Source organism: Hipposideros armiger, unplaced genomic scaffold, assembly GCF_001890085.2.
Source record: "Hipposideros armiger isolate ML-2016 unplaced genomic scaffold, ASM189008v1 scaffold_267, whole genome shotgun sequence".
Classification (NCBI taxonomy): Eukaryota; Metazoa; Chordata; class Mammalia; order Chiroptera; family Hipposideridae; genus Hipposideros; species Hipposideros armiger.
Window position 1 is genome coordinate 1934591 of NW_017731617.1, and position 20415 is coordinate 1955005.

A 20415-nucleotide genomic window follows, 5' to 3' on the forward strand; every position below is an offset into this window, starting at 1 on the left:
TACCATGTGTCCAAGCCAAATGTACTCCTTCACTTTACTTCTATGGCTTCACAGAAATGGGGCCATCTATTCTCAGGAAATTTCCTATGACGTGGGACTCATTACCTTGCAATGACCCCCTTCCAATATTAAGAAAATATTATCACAACTACTAACATTCATACGATTTATTGAGCCATTACTAGGTCGCAGGTACTGAGCTAAAAGCTTTATGAGCATTATTTCATTTATTCATCACAATAACTCTGTGAGATAAGTACCGCTATTACCTGTACCTTATAGATAATGAGGCGGAAGCTTAGAAAGGAGGCATTTTCTGACGAAGGCTCAATCTCCTCCCATCTCTGATCACCCCCACCCACAGAGCTCTCGTTTTACTTCCTTGTAACTTCCAGAACAAACCTACTCCCTTTTCAAGGCAAATAATACTTTTCATGGTTATTTTTTTGTGGAAGTATAGGGCATGGAAGGACCTTGCTTCAGGGATTCTGGTAGACTTGGGCTTTCACACATTGCCTTAACTTCTCTGTGTTAATCTAGCCAAATCACTTCACATCTCAGGGACCTAGCTGAGGATGCTAATTCCTGCCTAACACTTCTGTTATGAGAACTGAATAAGTAACATCATATAAAGTATTTTGAACACTGCAGTATTTATAACAGACATGTTCAATAATATTAAGTTTGCTTTTTGTCTAGGTTCCTTCAATTCTTATAGAATGATTCTCCTCCACCCTTTCCTTAGGTATCTAGAATGCTTTTCCAATATCTTGACTACAAATCCTCTCCTTTGGATAAATTCTAATACATTATTCACCTTTTCAAAGCACAACGCCCAGAATAGAAGAGAACTGAAAAGAATAAAACAGAGACTCTAGGTGTAGTGTTATCTGTCTACACTAGAGTGGAACCACCTCACTTACTTAATGTAGATAACTTACTCCTTTAAAATGTGGTTCTTCTACTGGTTTACCATAGGGCCAGACTATTGGGTGAATATATCCCGACTTGCATTAGGAGCCTCGAGGGATATGTAAATTAACATCTCAGTTAAGATGAGTTTTTAATATTAACCAATAACAACCATTAATTAATAATGCTATCTGTACAGCAATTTGGATGAAGTCCAAATCCATATGAGCAGGGCTGCTTTATTATAAAACTCATAGTGGATCATTCACATTGTACTCAGTGCTCTGGGCAACCAGCAGAATTGTGCCACGAAGCAGCTCTATTAATATGACACGGATAAAATCAAAGATGGAAGAAACCAAAGCCCCTTATCAGGGCTGTAAGAGGTCTCAAGAAGTTATTGCATCTACTAGATAGAAGAAAAGAACACAGAGATATTGATGCAGCTCCCAAACTTCTGTTAAGCCATCATCTAGAGTTTGCATTAAAAATATTAATGCTTGGGCTCTACTCCTAGAGAGTATGATTCACTAGTTCTGGGGATCATTGACACAGATGACCCAAATCAAGATGATTTATAGGCCACAGCTGAAAGAAAACAGTGCTAAATTCAGTAAGTTCGGATGCAAACCTAGTCTATCTCTTCACTGTGCGCTTAGCAGGACAAAAAGCCACTAGCAGCCTTGAGAAGGGTCAGACAAGGGAAGGGGTGATATTTGCCAAGGGCTTAGATTGGGGTTGTGTCAGTATTTATTGCTCTTGCCAGCTGGGCTCGGGACAAGTGCTATATCGTGATGACCTTTCCCTATAATGGGCAGTAAGCATCAAGTACAACTACGTCGTAACACAAGGGCACAATTCATTTTCTTCCTTAAGATCAGACCCATTACTCAGCCTCCTACAATACTTCAGCACCACGGACAGCCCCATGAATGCGGCTGGCTGAGAGCTCTACCTCTCTATTAAGAACAGGATCATATAACGTTCTCTAGGTCCATCCATATGCTAAGTGAAATAAGTCAGTCGGAGAAAGACAAATACAATATGATCTCACTTATATGTGGATTCCAAAAAACTGAATAAATGAGAAATGTAAACAGAAATAGTCTCAGAGACACAGAGGAAAAACTGAGGGTTGCTAGTTGGGAGGGGGTGGGGATGAAGGAGAAGGGGAAGGGATGAGACAATACAAATTGGTAACTACAATATGGCCTCAGGGATAGAAAAGGCAGCCTGGGGAATATAATCAATAATGTTGTAAATATAATTTAGGGGGCCAGATGGACTCATGTCTTGTTAGGGAGACCACTTCATATTCGGTGTAGAGGCCTGACCACGGCACTGTATTTCTGAAGGTGATGTTGAATAATAATGTATGTCAACTATAATTATATACAAATATAGTCACGGGACGTGGAGTATAGAGTGGGAATGGAGTCAATGGAATTGTAATAGATAAGCATGATATCGGGGGGGAGGGCAATAGAGGGGGAGAGGGGGGTTGTTACTTTGTGAGGGTGAAAAGGATAACTATTGCATTGTTCTGTACACCTGAAACTAACAATAAAAAAAAAGAATTAGCTCACGGCTTGGCAGCTTAAGGTTCATGGGGAAAGGTGAGAAAGGTGAAAGCGGCTTTGGCCGTGGTCCATCTCTGAGAAGTAAGTCATCCACGTGGCTATAGAAGTGGTAGACAACAGACAACAGAACTAGTATTTGAATTCATGTTTGTATTATTCTATAATCTCTGCTCTTAGTCATTAAGTTATTTACCACGAGCTTGAGAAGTTATTTAGCCTCTTCACACCTTCATTTATATATGCATGAAAATAAATATTGAAAATGTGAATGTTTCCAAGGAGTAACATTCTACAGTTAATGAGTATTGACTGGTGAGTCTTGTGGTCAAAATTTGACCACATGCCTTCAATAGTGGTCAAATTTTGACCTATTGACTTTTCCAACCTCATTGTTCATCAGTCTTACTCTCGCATCCTCATATTCCAGCATACCCATGTCCTGGCGATTCGTCCAATCCCAAGCTCCATGAGCTCTACTTGTGTATCTGCTTCTGTAAATATTGTTCCCATGGCTCTGCCACCTCACACTCACAAGTTTGTCTGTCGCATGTTAACATATTATTTGAAGGGCTGGCCAAGTGGCTCAGTTGGTTAAGAGCTTGCTCAAGAGTGTGAGCTCTGAGCAACAGCGGCTCGAGTCCTGCCTGAGTTCAGTTACTGCTGAGCTGCCAACAGGTGGCAGGATGGCTCAGCTAAAAAAAAATAAAAGTATAACATATTATTTGATAGGTAGGAACCAAATGTCTTGTCCATAGGTCAGAAAATCGATTGAATGCATATGAGAAATAATGAACTTATTTACAGTTCAAGTGAAAAACAAGTAGGGGCTCATTCTCCGTGGTGAAGTGGGAGCCATAATAGGATATATCAATAGGAGCCTGAGTATTTCAGAAAAAGGAGGTGAAAGTTCCATACAAACAGGAAATGCTGAAGGGATTGGTGCTAAATCCTGAACACTATAACTTAAAAATTGAAGATAAAATTGAGTTACATCGAGATAAAGCTGACAAATATGATTAGGATCTCAAAAACATTCAAGGCATGTCCAATGGGAAAATATATATTTTTTCAATGGTGCTAATATGATGCTAGAAGTCAGAAGGGTGGTTACCTCTGGGAGGGCATTAATAGGGAGGGGGCATAAGGAAGGTGAGAGGCCGGCAATGTTGTATACTTTGACCTGGGTGGACTCCTCTGTAAAAATTCATTAAGTTGCATATTTAAGGTATGCCTTCTTTATTGTATTTATGACCAACTTCAATACAGTTGAAAATGAAAGTGAGAACAGGTTTTGGGGAAACAGGCACCACCCACTCTACTGGAGTATGTAAAGTGGAACAACTTTCTGGGGGTGCATTAGCAATAGATGACAAGAACCTTAATCAGTTTCTCGGACCATGCTTTGTGAATGGTTATAGTGGCTACGGTATCTCATTAATTCAAATTAGCTGGGTGAAGAGTAAATGGTAGGATACAAGATACTTTTCAAGTATATTCACAGGGCATGAGACATATGAGTATTCTTCAGGAAATTCCAACAAAGCTCATACGGTCTTCTCTGTCACATTTTTTAAATTACTAAATACCACTTTGGAGGGGAATATTTTAAGTTTGGAATAGGGTCCACGACCATGATGAGAAACCATAGGTTCTCTGATATAGCCCCATCTTCTGCACTCACATTTGAATTCTTCCTTTATTTAACAATCTGTATACCTGCCCATGGAACAAAAGCAGTCTTTAGTTCCACGCAAATAGCCCAGGACTCTAAATGAGAAGGGCCTCATTTGAGGCCTTTGCGTGCCCCTTTTCTCCCCGGTAGTATAATGCTGAGGTTGGGCCATGCATGGAGGACATTTGGCCAGCCAGGGGTGCAAGGCGCCCAGTGGGTGTGGGGCATCTCCAATGCTCAGCTCTTACCGTCCGCAATGAAGTGCTCCGGCACGTGCAGCGTCACCTTCACGGTCAGTGGACAGGAGATCTGACTGCCACACACCATGGCCAGGACGCACGAGCTCACCGCAATCAGCATCAGGGCCGTCTTGTTCACCGGGCTTTTCAGCAAACCTAGTAACACAGAGACACACAAAGACGCATGAGTCTATGAGGTGAGGCAATGGGGAGAGCATTGAGTGTGGGAACCTTGTTCTTTTCCCAATGGGAAGCTGAAAACAGAAACCATGTTTTCCAACCTCTGCACTTGCAATGGCACCTCTGTGACCCCTTGTTGGGTCTTGGTTTAACTCCCTGAAACATGGGCTGATTATTCCTTTTGATAAAGACAAAAACAAAACAAAAACAAAAAAAAGAACAAGCTTCCTGAAAATCGTGACAATTCTCACTCCCCCCGTCCCAATTAGGCTGGTCATTCCTGATAACAGATAATGGTGAACTGCCCACTGTCTTCAGAAGCGAGTGAGGAGACACTGTCTTGTTGACTTCATAGGACCTAATGGGGATGAGCATGGGCTCTGGAGTTTGACAATCTTGGGATAGATTTGGACTTTAGCCTTCATGGGCTGTGGGACCTGCTTCGTTCTCTGAACCTCAGCTTTCTTATATACGATGAGGATAAGAACAAACAGCCCACGAGGCTTTTGTGACGATGACATAGCATAGTATACATGTGATGTCTACCATCTAAAAAGGTTTCACTTTTAGAAACTGTTAGAAGCTGATCCGTTCAAATCAATTCCACAAGCCTTTACTGATTGATTATTTACTATGTGAGAAACACACACAGGGCAGTCCAAGACTAGTCCCTGCTCCTCAGCAGCTTACAGGCTAGGGGGCAAAGGCAGGCTCATCCGCAGAGAATCAGAATCCAAGACAAGCTGCATTAGGAGCTAGTAGAGAGGGCACAGGGTGCGGGAGGGGAGTTTTGCCTGGGAAAATGAAGGACAATTAATTTCACATATGCAGCAGAATGAGTAGATTGGATTTGCATAACAAGGAAGCCACTGTGCCAGCAAAGAAAACCCATAGACTATGCCCTGAGCCCCCCACCCCCCATGTCTTACTCTTTAGGCTTTGCTATTCACATCTGTTTTTCCAGGTTTAGATTACCATTTTTAAAGCAATGTCTCCCAAATTTCTGTTACCCCCTGGGCTCTTCTTTTGAGCAACACTTTCTGCCCAAACCTCCTGAACATCTCTTTATGGCTGTCCCATGGGCATGACAAAAAGAACACATTCAAAGCTGGACACATTATCTTTTCCTGAAAGCCTCCTCCTCCTCCTCCTCCTCCTCCTCCTCCTCCTCCTNTCCTCCTCCTCCTCCTCCCCCTCCTCCTCCTCCTCGTCCTCCTCCTCTTCCTCGTCATCCTCCTCCTCCTCCTGGGATGATCCCCAACTCATTGAAAGCACCGCCATTGAAACCGGTCAGAAACCTCAATGTCATCTTTCCGTCTTCCGTCTTCCTTTACAGCATCTAAATAGCCATGCAGTCCTTTGCATGTTCACCTCTTTCCCCTTATATTTTCTACTGTCTGTCTTCTTGGGAGAGAAGATCAGTGTGGGCCCATCTTCCCATCACACTCCTGCTGGAACTCCTTGGGCTGTTTTATTGAATCTGGTTCCAGGATGTGATATCCACGCTCATTAGCCTGGCATCTGAAACCTTTCATGAGGGGTCCTTCTACCCATACCTCCTGCTGCTCTACCTGGTCCAGAGGCTGGCAGGGCTGCATAACTGCAGCGTCACCATGGTCAACACTCTCCATCATTTCACTATTAGCACAAGTTTTGTTTCTTTTGCAAAGAGAATGCCACTTGTTTCCTTGTCTCCCTATCATTCATCGAGATCAATAATAAATATAAATTCTTCTTCTTCTAGGCAAACAAACCGCCTAAGTTTATTGAGTTTGCCAAAATATCTTATTTAAACACTAGAGTCTAGTAACTAGACAGTAAATCCTGAAGGGCAGACATGGCGTCTTTTGCTTACCATTGTATCCCAATATCTAGCCCAGTATCTGGCACATGATAGAATCTTAGCAAATGCATCATAATTTCCAGGGATGAAAGTAACAACATTAGCAACCAGACACAGGTACTGAACAATCAAAAACATGCCAACAATGAACAACCAACACTGCCGGGCTGATGGGCCGTAATGGACCTACAGCCCATGTGACAGCCCACTTTAAGATTTTTTGTATAGGTATCTGTTTTTCCTAACAAACAGGGAGCTGCTTGAGGAAAGGGATCCCATGTTCACCACCTTGCTGTCTCTCCTTCCAAGATAACAGTCTAGAACTTAGAAGTTGCTTAATTTAAGCTTAGGATCCTTATCTTTATTGCAAGTCCTAGGACGATGCACAGCTTATGGTAGAAGCCAGTCTTATATGTTTGGTCATTATATTTGTTAAATGGAAGAGCAGATAAAAAATAAAATTTAAAAAAAAAAGGTGGTGCTGGTGTTAGGAAATAAACAACCCCTAAGCCTAAAATGGCCACAGAAAAAAAGGAACCCATTTTATCTCTCATTTGGGAGCTATGAGAAGCTATTTCAAAGTCTGATAATATAAACATTTTAGTAACTAGATAGCATAACAAGCTAACATCAATGTTTTCTACTAGAGAGATGAGGGACTAGGGGTTGGTGCCTCGTACACGTCTTTCCTTAAAATGTCAACATGTTACTCTAAGCCTAGTTATTTAACATCCCCCCACCCCCACCACCAAATAACAGTTTAGCAGCAGCAGCACTGTTTCTACTCTAGATTCCATGGACTCTATTCTGAGGGGAAGAACACGTAAGGATGAGTCCAGCTTGAACAAATTCTTGGGAAGGTAAACCCAGTAGCGGGATGTGAAAGGTAGTCAGAGGCCCCTGGCACTGGGGAGGCGGATGCCCTGGATGGACAGCAGTGCCCTGTGGGTCTCCGAGAAGGCATGTCTGAGACCTGGCCCTTATAGCAGCAAAAATGGATGTGATGAAGACATCCCCTGCACTGATTACCCAACTACCAGCAATACCACCCTGGCTGCACAGGGCTGGCTTCTGAGGACTAAGGAGCAGGAGTGGAGCTTCTGATACCATCTCCCTGGGCTCCCTCTGGGCTAATCGCATCCCCTTTGCCATTTAAACCTCCACAGTAATCCAGGGTCTTTAAGGGTCAATGGGGGTGGGGAGAGGGGGGTAGAGTCAAATTAGCTTGCTGACCCTCAGTTTTCTCATCTAGAAACATAGGGATACAATGATGTGTCCTTCAAGAGTGCTGCCAGCACTCAGCGAGACAGCAGATGTCAAGGGCCTAGCACGGTTTCTGGCACATGGTAGGCCCTTGGTAAGTGATCTCTTCCAAGGCAGGTATCAGTACGTACCTCATCCCTGATGGCAGAAACCAGGGCTTGTTTACCTCTCATTCCAACATGTTATTAGGATATTGCACTTCTCCTTACAGACAATGAAGACACAATGAGTGGATAGTGAAGGGAGAGTGGTAAAAAGTGGCAGGGAGTGGAAGACAAAATGAGAATAAACAGCATCTTGGGGCAGATGTTTGCTCAGTGAAAGCCTGAATCACCACAGGTGTCTCTGAAGTCCAGGAAGAAGGACACGAGCAGGTGAGGACTGTACACAGGCCAGATGCCAGAGGAGTAGCCTCAGGGCCTTAGGAAGTTTCCATGGCAACTGGACCTGGCAGAAACTTCACAGTGAGACTCAAACAGAAGTGACTTTTTTTTTCTTTTTCTTTTTTAATTAATTTTTATTAAATGTATTGGGGTGACATTGGATAGTAAAATTATATAGGTTTCAAGTGTACAGTTCTATAATACATCTTCGATATATTACATTGTGTGTTCACTTGCCTAGAGTCAGCTCTCTTTCCATTACCATGTATTTGACCCCCCTTTATCCTTTTCTGCCTCCCACCTCTGCCCTTATCCTCTGGTTACCACTAAACTGTTGTCTGTGTTTATGAGTTGTTTGTTTGTCTTGTTTATTTGTTGCTTTCAGTTTTATATACCACATATTCGTATGAGTTCTTTATACAAGTACAACTCAACAACAAAAAAAGCAAACAAGCAAACAGACAATAGTTGAGTGGTTATCAGAGGGTAAGGGGGTAGGGGGTAGTAGATGAGGGTAAAGGGGATCAAATATATGGTGATGGAAGGAGAAATGACTCTGGGTGGTGAACATATAACATGGTATATAGATGATGTATTACAGAATTGTACACCTGAAACCTAGGTAACTTTAACCATTGTCACCCCCAATAAACTTTAATCTAAAATAAACCCAAAGCAAACAAACCACTTAAAAAAATGGGCAGAAAACCTAAACAGACACTTCTCCCAAGAAAACAAACAAATAGCCAACAGATATATGAAAAATGCTCAACTTCACTAGCTATTATAAGGGAAATATAAATGAAAACTATAATGATATACCACCTCACACCAGTTAGAATGGCTATCATCAACTAAATTAGTAATTACAAGGGTTGGCGAGGCTGTGGAGAAAAAGGAACCCTCATACACTGCTGGTGGGAATATAAATTGGTGCAGCCACTATGAAAAACAATATGGAGGTTCCTCAAAAAATTAAGAATAGAATTACCACCCGACCCAGCAATCCTTCTTCTGGGTATATACCCCAAAAACCTGAAAACATTTATCTGTAAAGATACATGTACCCCCATGTTCACCAAAGCATTATTCAGAGGTGACTTTTTATGAGTTCCTGGCCCAGGGAACTGGGTGTCAGCACTTAGCTCTGAGTCAGGGTTATAGACAGCGGCGGCAAGGTAGAAACTATGTATCCAATAATATCCACCCCTTCCTCATCTAGGCTCTGTACTGCATGTTAGGAAGCAGGGACAGGGAAAAGAGCCTCCATTTGTTAAAGCAATTACTATGATCCAGGCATCATCCCTACCAATTACATCTATCCATCCAACTATCCAGCTATTCATCCATCTATCTATCCATCCATCCAACCAATTTTTATGGAACACTAATACTTTCCCTGCACTGTTCTAGGTATAGAGGAAATGACGGCGAACAAAACAGCCAATGTCCTTGAACCTTACATTCTAGTGGTGGAGAATTATCCCATTTAATCCTAAAGTGACTGTTACTTCTATCCTCATTTTGCACATGCACAGAGAAGCAGAGCAATGAAATGACTTGTCTAAGGTTACCCAGTTTGTATGTGGCAGAGACAGAGTTAGAACCAGTTCTTTCCAGCCTTTTCCCTATATCACACTATCTTCCACTTCACCGCAGAATAAGGGTCCTAGAATGGCATCATGTTGCAGAGAGAACATGGCCTTTGAAGCCATACATACACGCCTATGTTCAAATCCTGGTTCAAGTACAAAATCTCCATCTGACACTTGCCAACTGCTCTAACCCTAATAGGACAGAACGCTTCCTTCCATCTGAGAAACAGGAACAGTGGTCTTTTTTTCAGAGCTGATGTGAAGACTAAAAATATATAATGCATGTAATTGGCCAAAAATTAAAAAAAAAAGAGCTTGATAAATGATAGTGCCAGATCATGACACGAGGATCCTCAGATGGCTAGGGTCACAGCTGTCCCGAGCTGTGCTGTAGGAATAGAATTTCATCAGGGCATACTGATTGCTAGAGCTGGAGAAAGCTAATAGTCTAAGTTTCCTTTCATTTCCCTTCCCTCTTACCCCTCGACTCCTCTCGTGACAGAAGAGGATGGCAGAAAACGCATTACTTGAGAAACCCGACCGGAAATAACTCAGCATTGTTGATCCACGTGCTGCCTATAATTTGGAGTTTGATGGATTCTCTGTTTGCAGATGCCAGGTGGAGAGAACAAAATCAAATTTAACTTAAATTTGGAATTAAATCAATCACATTTTACAATGAAGTAAACAGATCTAACCCCAACAGGCTGTGTGCGGGAAACTGAAATCTGCCATACGTCCTTCTTCCTGATAGTCCCAGGCACAAGGGGCTAGGTCCTAAGCCAAGGAATCGCTTCTTTCTTTAGATGGCATACGGGGTTGGCGTGAGGGCCAGGGATCCTAGGACTTCAGGGCATTAGGGTGCAGGAGCCCAGGAGGAAAAGGCTGGGACTTGGTTCTGGGCATAGGAATGTACACCCAAAGTCCTCCGTTCAATAGCTACGTAATTTTTGGCAAGTTACCTACACTCTCAGAGGCTCAGTGCTCTCATCTATAACATGGCAATGATGCTCTCTAGCTGGTGGAGGAGCTGGGTGGATTAAATGGGAGATCATAACCCCAGCAGTAAGTACACACCCTCAGGGTTCTATGAGCTCCTGGTATCTTTCCTTTCACCCCAATTCCTCAACACCTCACTGCCACCTCGCATGGATACCAGCGGGACATATGGTACCTTCGCTGAAACTGGAATTCTGGCTTTTACACTTAGCTGCTGACCCCTATGGTTAAGTCACCTTATTCCTTTGAGCTTCAACGTCCTTATCTGGTGACTAATTTAGTCAATAAGTAGTTATTTCATGTGCATCTACTATGTGCCAGACCTCATATTTGGTGCCCTCTCTATTATTTCCCATATCTGTAAATATGTTTGAACATAGTAGGGCTCAATAAATATGAATTGAATGAGTGCGTGAATGAGTGAATGAATGTTTATATGTTGTTCCCCATTCTACCAAGAGGTGTCAGTATCAGAATATTGCTATTGGTTCTTTTCTAGACACATGTATTCATTCACTTTCTTCAGCAGAGATGGGTCTCTGCCCAGCCAGAAATCATGCAAAAATCCCTTGAGAAGGTGCCAATCATCCCATACATCAGGGTGGCGCCTGCAGATTGCCGTTGTGCCCCATTAACCTCACGGAGCGCCTCCTGGGATTCCTGCTGCACCTGAGCTCCAGCACCTCCGTGCTTCTCTGCTTATTTCTGGAAACTGAAATTGGGACACATCGTCTGACAACAGCAAGTATCTCGATGGAGGCAGGCAGAAATAATATTTGAAACTGGGGCTTTCTCAGAACTCTAGGGAATGTGGGCCCCTCTCCTCAGCCTGACTCACGTCTGGATTCTGCACATGCTGCTTCAGTGCAGTGTTTCTATATGAGGCATCCTTTCCCCACCTTGCCCGCCTGGGGCCAAGCCTCTCCTCATGTTCCCTTCTCCATCTCTGCTGTGAACTAACTTCTTGTGTTCTGTGGCTCTCTGACTTTGGAACTCTCAAATCCATAGTAGCCTTTAAATCATTTGTAATTTTCCCAGTCGTCCATAGGATTTTCCTTTGTAAGATCTGTGCAAGTGTTCATCAGCCTTTGCATACTTGCAGAGACAGCAAACAACCCATGTATCGAGCAACGATTCTACTCTCAGGCAGTTGTACTAAAAACAGTGCTAGCATCTCACCCTAGGAGCCAGCTTCTGCTTCTCATGCCAAATGGGATACATCTAATACCTTTTCTTCAGGGCAGCTATTTTGTTAGTTAAAGGTGGTGATTATGTTCCCTTGAGCCTTCTGTCCTTCAAACCAAACATGGCTAGCTTTACTTTATTTTTCTGAAGTCCTCTGTTAAGTCTCCTTATTGGACTTCATATAGATTTGCTTTTTTATAATGGCTTTCCTAGTAAAGTATATGCCATCGTCACCACCGCCACCATCACCACTAACATTTATAAAAATACTGTGTGCCTGACAACATAACTAAAAATCTTACATGCAGCACCTCAGTCTTCACAGAAACTGCACGGGAAGCTGTCTATTATCACCCACAGTTACAGCTGAGGACACCGAGGGCCACCACTTGCCAAAGGCTGTGCAACTCAAAGGGAACAGGGCTGAAATGCAAAGCCATTTGATTTCAGAGTCCAAGCTCTTAACCTTTATCCTCCACAATGTCTCTACTGACGTGCTAAACGTGGCCTGAGCAGAGAAGATCCAGGCTGAACTGCCAAGCTGCTTATACCTCAGCTTGCCCTGTGGTCCTGGAGTGACGATGGGGAGACCCATAGTGGCCTCACAATCCCACCTGATGTTGACTTTAGGTTTTCAGAGGAGCCTTCCTGCATTACCATAGGAGGGTAGAAGGTGAGAGGGGCAAGCCAGATAGCTGTGTCTTTTCCTCTCTGACCCCAGGGAAACACTACATGGCTTCAACTAGTTCAACATGCTACTTCGGGCCAGATCATTATCTGTGAGGCCATTGTGAACACCTTTGGCCAGGTCTGTTCCATGAATAAGAAGAGTTTCTACGGTGCAGGCTTGGATTGTGGCGCCCTGGTGAAGATAGTGCCACTCGCAGTACACACTGGCTTGGGCTACAGAAGCTGGCTGCTTGAATCTCTCTATGGCAGCTACAGACAGCTGTGCCTGGAAGTGTGAAGGTTAATTTCAAGGTGATGGCAGTGGGGATGGTGGCAATGATGTTGGTGGTGAAAATGCCATGTAGTGGCATTTTTTTTCAAGTTCTTATCCGTTTACCAACATTCCCAAATATCTCATTCACTTTTCACCCAAATCCTATGCAGTAGGCATGGCTATTATCTCTGGTATACAAACCACAGACGTAACGGTGAGCTCATGTTTAGACAGCAGAGGAGTAACTGGGCCTGGGAACCACATCTCCCGACCCGCTGTCCAGTGCTCTTTCCATGGCACTGCGCCCCACTCTCGCTGGCGAGGTCTGAAGGCAGGACTAAACTGTGTGCCCTCTACCTCCTGACCCACTGACCACACAAGTGTATCCCAATGCCCCAAAGAGCAAGTGCAGTTATTTCTCACAAAATAAAATGTATCACGAAAGGAAAGCTTTTCCATTTTCAAAAAATTCTGGGACGTGCTACGTTTTATAATCATCTCTTGAAGTGTAGAGTATATATGTATGTATGTGTGTGTGTGTGTGTGTGTGTGTGTGTNTATGTGTGTGTGTGTGTGTGTGTGTGTGTGTGTGTATATATATATATATATATATATATATATATATATAGTATTAACATCTCTGAAAAGTCCTGCATTGAATTCTCTCTAGCAGGATTTCGCCTGGTATTTCCTAGAAGTATTAATATATTGCAGAGCCAATATTGTACGGAACGAAGTAGGGCAAACAAACGTATACAAAAGCTGCTGTTCATCATATCACCAGCTCCCAATAAATTAACCTTGCCTCTACGCCATGCACTGTGTTAAAGATTCTATGTGCATTTAGTGATTTAAACTTGTCAACAGCCTTGCAAGGCAGGGAGTGCTGCCTCCATCTAAAACTGGAGAACCAAGACTGAACCATGGGGAAGCGATACAGTTTCACGGTCAGTTTTGTCTAACTCCAATGTCTGCACTCTTCTGGTTCCCAAGCGTTGAAAGAAAATGGAGTTTTAGAGTCTCAGGAAAATACATGCAAGGAAAGAAAAGAGGTGGGTATAAGAGGCTCGTTCCGGAGGATGGAGACTATTCAACTGATACTGAGCAGGCTGATGAAACGCATTAAGGGAAGGACAAAGATACTGCACTGAGTAGATGAAATTGTGGTGTGCAGGTAAGCCACAGAGAAGGTGAGTTAAGAGAGCTAAAGTTTTAGAAAGGCACATAAGTCAATGAGAAAGGAGGAGGAAAGAAATCTGGAGTTTCAGATTCACAGGTGATCATCAGCTGGTACTGACTTACAATTTTTTATTTCTTTTTAAGACACAGGTGCTTGATCCTGTGTTCACAATCTTAGGCTACAGGCCATTTAGCTGTGCCCCCGACTTCAGCCCACACTGCTCATAGAAAGGGGTGTGGCAAAGAAAAGCCGGGGACCACGTAGTGGGAGCAGAGGGACAAAGAGCAGCCATACGTTTCCAGGGCTACTAAGAAAGATCAGAGCCAATCGTCTCCCATCTCCCCGAAAGGCACATTTCTAGCTGCTTCCCTTCAGCTTGCCGAGTCACTTTTCCATTTTCCTAGAAGTTACCGGACTTTGGTCCGAGGTTTGTAAAAGCAGGGGGATAGAAATAATGTTTATTGTGCATTTAATATTTATTAGGTCTGCTGTGGTGTCTCTTACCTACAGAATCTCTTTCATTCCATATGTTCACTGTCAGCTCTAAGCAATGCTGCCATTATTTGACACTGGAGAAAACAGAAATTCAGAGCATATTATTGACTTGCCCAAAGGCTCAGAACTAGTAAGGGACAGAGAAGGAATATGAACCAAGATGTATGGACCTCCAAACTCAACGTTTCTTCCGTTACATCACGCTGCCTCTAAGAAGGGGGGCTTCTTCGAATTTCCATGCTTTTTTCCTCAACTCTCCCTCCTGATTCTCAGACTGTACCTAAGAAATAATGGAAAGTGGGGCTTTGCCTGATGGTCCACAAACCCTCTACTGCAGTTAGATTTGCCTGTCCCTTTCTTTGTGACAAGCTGCATGGATTCCACACACACACGTGTTGTCTTTCCTACTTTACTGAACATGTCTCAGGTAAACCAGCTTGTCCAGGCCAGAGGATCCCCCTCTCCTGGAAGTCTGCCCTGACCATCGTAACTCACAAGATCCCCAAATACCTCTGAACGTCTGTCACAAGTATCATGTCTTCTAATTTGAATCACAGGATCTTAGAATTACAGGCGACTAAAGGAATTTTGACCTTAATATATTACACAGTATAGGGCATGGCCTACCATTCTCTCCCTCGTGGTCATTCAGCCTGTGATTGAACACCATCTAAACTGGGAATTGATCAGCTCAAAGGAAAACCAATGACATTGGTGATGAGGATGAGGATGAGGATGAGGATGATAACTTTCTGGGATGCGCTTACTGTTTATGACACATTGTGCTAAATATTTTGCAGATATTACTTTATTCGATCCAACATAAAGTTTTGTTAGGTGCTCGTTTTACAAATAAGGAAACGGAGTCTAGCCCAAGGCTAGAAGGTTACCAGTTGGCAAAGCCAGGATTCAAATCCTGACCTAGATCCCGAAGCTCTTATGAGTACTCTGTAGTCCCCCTTCACACTCTGCCTTCGGCACAAGGGCCGTGTTGGGATGAAATGAAAATCTACTCCTAGAGCTACGATGAGCTGAACGTGTTCCTGCCCTCAAGAGTTCCACGAACTCGTCTCTGTCTCTTCTCTCCAAGGCAGCACTTCTGTTCTGCAGTTGGAAAATAGGTTCTCTATCCTTTTGTTCTAAACATCGATACTGTCATTTGACTCCTATATGCAGGAAGTAACCCTGAGCCAGAGAAGCTGAGCTAAAGGAGTCATGTTAGATCTGTTAGTCTAATACATTTTGCTAAAGGTGAGGAGGACAGGAAAGCAGCCTTCACCAATGTCACATCTCCCAGAGCCAGCCCAGGATCCCATCTGTCCCGGCTTCCACAACAGCCTTTCTCAGCTCACCACTTGGGGAAGTTGTTGTATTTCCCTCTCTTAACCAATATCTTCTGGAACAAAGACAGTACATCTTACAGCTTTCTTGTTCCCTGGGAGACTACCGTGATTGTATGCCTGACAGGTCCAACTAGAATAATTTGGTCAATGTCAACACACAATCGAAATGAACAATACCCAAACATTCCCACAAAACTACCTAAAAAAAAAAAAGGTGTAAAGTAAAGCACAGTAGATTAAGGTAATGGGAAGAACATAGACTTTGAAGGTTGGTGAGCTTGGGTTCAAATCCCAGTTCCTTCAGCAAGTCTCATTAACCTAATCAGTAAAATGTGAATAACATCTGCTCCACAGGGTCATTAGAAAGATTGAATAGGAAAATACACATTGTATGGTAGATACTCAATGAACAGTAGCTTTTATCATCATCATCATCAAATGTAAAATCAACGAATGCAGAGACTGACCTTTGTACTCAGGAAATCACCAGCATAAATGCAGGACAAGTCAGCCATGGGAGAAAGACCATGTGGCCAGAAGGATAGTGAGTTTCCACTAAGAGGGGCGTGAAACACATGTAGGGTACCTAGCACGTGCTAAGCCTCTGCTGGACCCTTTGCATCCATTATTCAGTTTGTTCCTCACAATGACCCTTGGGTCCCCATTTAATGGATCAGGAAATTAGAGCACAGGGGGGATAAGTGGTTTCTTTAAGGTCATAGAAGTAGTAAGCTGCAGGGCTGGTAATATAACTCAGGTCCATGTGATGCTTTAAACAGGACCTAGACAAGTTGTCTGTGTTCTAAAAGGAGTCAAGAGGATTGGACTGGTGATTACGCCAGGGGAGAACGCCAGGCGAAGGATATGGGACACTTAGCCTTGAAGCAAAGCAGTCTCAGGCAGAGGGGCTTCTTGATGGGGATGTTGCAGAGACATTGAAACACAGAAGGAGGAAAAGGAAACAGATGTCCCACCTGAGCCTCTGTTGTGAACCAAAGCACTGGCCTAGGTGCTAGACATGCACTGTTTCACTTAGTCCTTAAAACGACGCTCTGAGTTAAGATCTCTATTTAGTCAATAAGGAAAACGAAGTTCAAAGAAGTCAGCCACTTGTCTCAAGATGCACAGTCAGGAAGAGGCAGAGCTCAGATTCAACCTAAGTCTTCCTGATCCAGAAACATCTGTATTCTTCTTACTTTGTATTAGGGCGTGTTCCCTCACAGGTCTAAGCAACTAGAAGGAGCTTTGTCCTGAGGAAGTGGATTCCAAGACCAAGGGTCTTGCTTAGCACCAAAACCCTCCCTCTTGCAAAAGAAAGCACTGGGGCCCCACAGGGAACAGAGGACTCCATCTTTTCTTGGGTGTAGGGGTTTAGCTGCTAAGTCCCTGGGGGACTTCATTAGAACAAGCATGCCTGTCTCCAGCTCTTTAAGTGGGGGGAGGCATTTTCCCCCTGGTTTCCAATCCATCGCCTCCTCTTCAGACAACCAGCATTTCAGCAAAAGCAAGTTTGCATTCTGTTTAAACAGCCATCTGGAGATAAACAGCTTTGCCTGTAGACCTTTGAGGAGAGAATATAAAAGAGGATAAAAGAAGAAGCGAGTGAGGAAAATATGCTCCTATGAAGCGTCTCTGCCTAAGTACTTTTGCACACAGAGGCCTCTACCCGTTTCAGGCTGACATTCTGGGCCTAAACCTTTCAAGCCTGCTGGCTTAAATGTGCCACCTCCAAAAGAACAATGAGGATCTGAGCCTAAGGTACATGCCAGACCCACATCCTGTCTTGTTCTTTTTTTTTTTTTTAAGATTTTATTGGGGAATCAGGGGAAGGGGAACAGTGCTGGGGAATCGGGGGAAGGGGAACAGACAAGTTGCTGTTGTTTTGTTCTTCAGTCTAGTTGTGGAGGATGTCGCTTCACTGGCCCAAGTTGGCACCATCATTGCGCTCTTCCCAGGCAAGGCAGATCAGTCGCCGGCTTCTGGCGGCCGCTCATGGCGGCTGCTGGCCGCTCACGCTGGCTGCTGGCTACACACAGTAGCTCATGGCAACCCACTGCCACAGGGGCTGCAGCCCACCCGTCACTGGCGACCCACGGCAGCCCAGCTCCAGGTTGAGCTGTTGTTCAGCATCTTAGCTGTAAAGGGCAGTGTCACTGGCCCTCATATGTGGGATCCAAACCAGGGCCCTCTGGCGTCCCAAGCCAGCTCTTAACCATCGCGCCACTTGGCCGGCCCCTGTCTTGTTCTTTAGTAGCAAGGAAGTGCTTGGGGTGGGGTGGAGGGAGACTGTGCTTTGCAAAGAGCTCTGTTCTGAGAATCTATAGACCAAACTTGAATACTGGCTCTGCCATTACTCACTAGGCAACCTTGAGCAAATCCCCCCTCCCCTCTAGGGAATTCCGTCTCTCCAACTATAACAGGAGGAAATCCATTCATTCAACTAATATTTATTGAGGGCCTCCTCTGCACTAAGCTCCATGCTGTGATCTGGGGATACAGAGATCTGAGCCATCAAGGGTCTCAAAGTCCAGAGGGATAGCAGGCTCCTATACAACAACAACAACAATAAAATGTAATGCCAGAGAACGGTCACAGTGCCAGAGGTCAGTGCAGAGGACGGGGACTCTAGTTCAGGTTTAGGGGCCAGAGAACCATTCCTGAAAGCTGAGGCTTGTAACATGAGAGTAAGCCAAGTAGAAAACCAGGACTTCCGGTCCAGGAGAAGGGAAGGACAAGTGTAAACAGGGCGTTGCACATAGAGTGATGGGAGCAACAGCTGTATGCTACAATGCTGCCAGAAGAGGCCAGAGAGGTAGGTAGGCAGCAGCTCGCACAGGAAGCCACAGTCCACAGCAAGGAGAGTGGGCTTTGCTCCAGGTGAGTTCTCCAGTCCTTTGAGGCCAGCCCTCCTGGCACTGTGCAAATCGGAAATGCATCCTCATTCATTCGCTTTGGCAACAAAGATGTGGTATCTACTGTCAGACACTGTGTTGGGTGCTGGGGATACTGCAGGGGCGTCAAGGAGTGAGATCCAACGACCTTGCGACCAAGGATGAATCTACAACTGTGTCTCTGGAGTGGAGGACAAGGAGAGGCACTTAGGTTACAGGCAGAAACCTTATTCTGCAAAGACATCTATAAACATATGAGGGAGGCTATACCAGAGAAGGTTGGAGAACATCCTAGACAGAACCTGAGAACCTGAAACTCGGTGGTAAATCATCCTTCAAGTCTATGACATGAGCAAGTGTGACTCTCCTGAAAAGCAATGTACATCTGGTTTAAGAAAAGGAAAGACAGCGGGAGGGGCTGAGACAGGCAGCTTCTAGAACGGCTCCCAATGGTCCTCAACCCATGGTATTCACACCCTTGCATAATCCCCTCCTTTACCAATGTGACTGTGTCTACAGCCACAGTGTGGGAAGTCACATCTAAGACTAGAGTCCATAAGACTGAAACTTGCATTTTACCCACTCTCTCTCTGCATTTCCTCGCGTACTTGCTCTGGTGAACCGAGATGCCATGTTGTGAGCCATTCTGTAGAGAGACAAGGAATGCAGAGTGGCATCTGGGTACCAGCCCTCATGGAGACGATTCCTGACAACAACCTCAGGGAGGACCTGGGAACCACTCCATGCTGACGACTTCACGGAGCCTTATGAGAAACCCTGAGCTGGAGGACCACTTTACTTAGGTAACATCTGCACCCCCAGCCCGTGGAACAAGGGTCTGTTGAGATGATACGGGTTTGTTGTTTTCCGCTGCTATGTTCAGAGTGATCTGTTACACAGCAGTAGATAACTGATACTGGGACCCACTAAAATGAATAATTGAGAGAAGCTAAAAAGTCCTCATCCCTAGCAAAAGACTTAGAAAACTTCAGATTTAAAAGAGACTTCTATTCTGTAAAAAAAGGTCCCTGAGCACGTGGTACGTGCTACACCCTGGGCGAGTGGCAGGATTTGCCCAGGAGCCAGGCGCAGCCCCATCCTGGAGGGGCCACAGTCAGGTAGGGGAGGTCATGGGGAGACATCATTACACTGTGCCAGGATAAATGCCAGGTTGTTTTCCAGAAGACTTCACAGCCTGGTAAGAGCGGACGGGAAGGAGCCCCCGAAGTGTGCCTGACAAAATCGGGGCCGGTTCCATGGAGCAGGAAGTTCCCTTTGTGTCTATAAAAGCAACTCTTTCTAGAAGACCCTGTTTACACATCAATCCTGGAAGCTACGTTTGTGAGATGGAAGGCTTGCAAGTTCCGCAATCAGACGAATTAAGCTTGAAACCCAGCTCAATAATTTCTCAGCACTGTGAACTTAGAGAATCAATGAAAAGGAAGAGCTAAGAATACGGCCCCTCCGTTCTCACAGAGCCGTAAATGAGCACCAGCTCTGCTGTACCCAGTGGAGGATGCTGGTACCAATAACCTGATCATTCTATGTCTTAGTAACACCATGTGTAAAACAGGAATAATTAAAATACCCACGCCACACAATTACTTGAGTGGAAGCAAGAAGTGTTTTTATGCAGTGGCTGATAATACAAAAGACTCAGTCATGGTTAGTTAATATCACTGGGAAAGTTACTTAACGTCTTTATGCCTTTT

At 44.3% G+C, this 20415-nt stretch overlaps 1 protein-coding gene across 1 annotated transcript in view; it reads right to left on the reverse strand.

The window, feature by feature from the left end:
* Positions 1-20415, reverse strand: part of ASTN2 (astrotactin 2) — a gene marked incomplete at its 5' end in the record, with an annotated part of 619820 nt that overhangs the window by 518110 nt on the left and 81295 nt on the right. The window contains one exon of the mRNA XM_019656843.1: positions 4413-4559. Within this exon, the coding sequence (XP_019512388.1) occupies positions 4413-4559 (147 nt within the window). The remainder of the gene's footprint in view (positions 1-4412; positions 4560-20415) is intronic.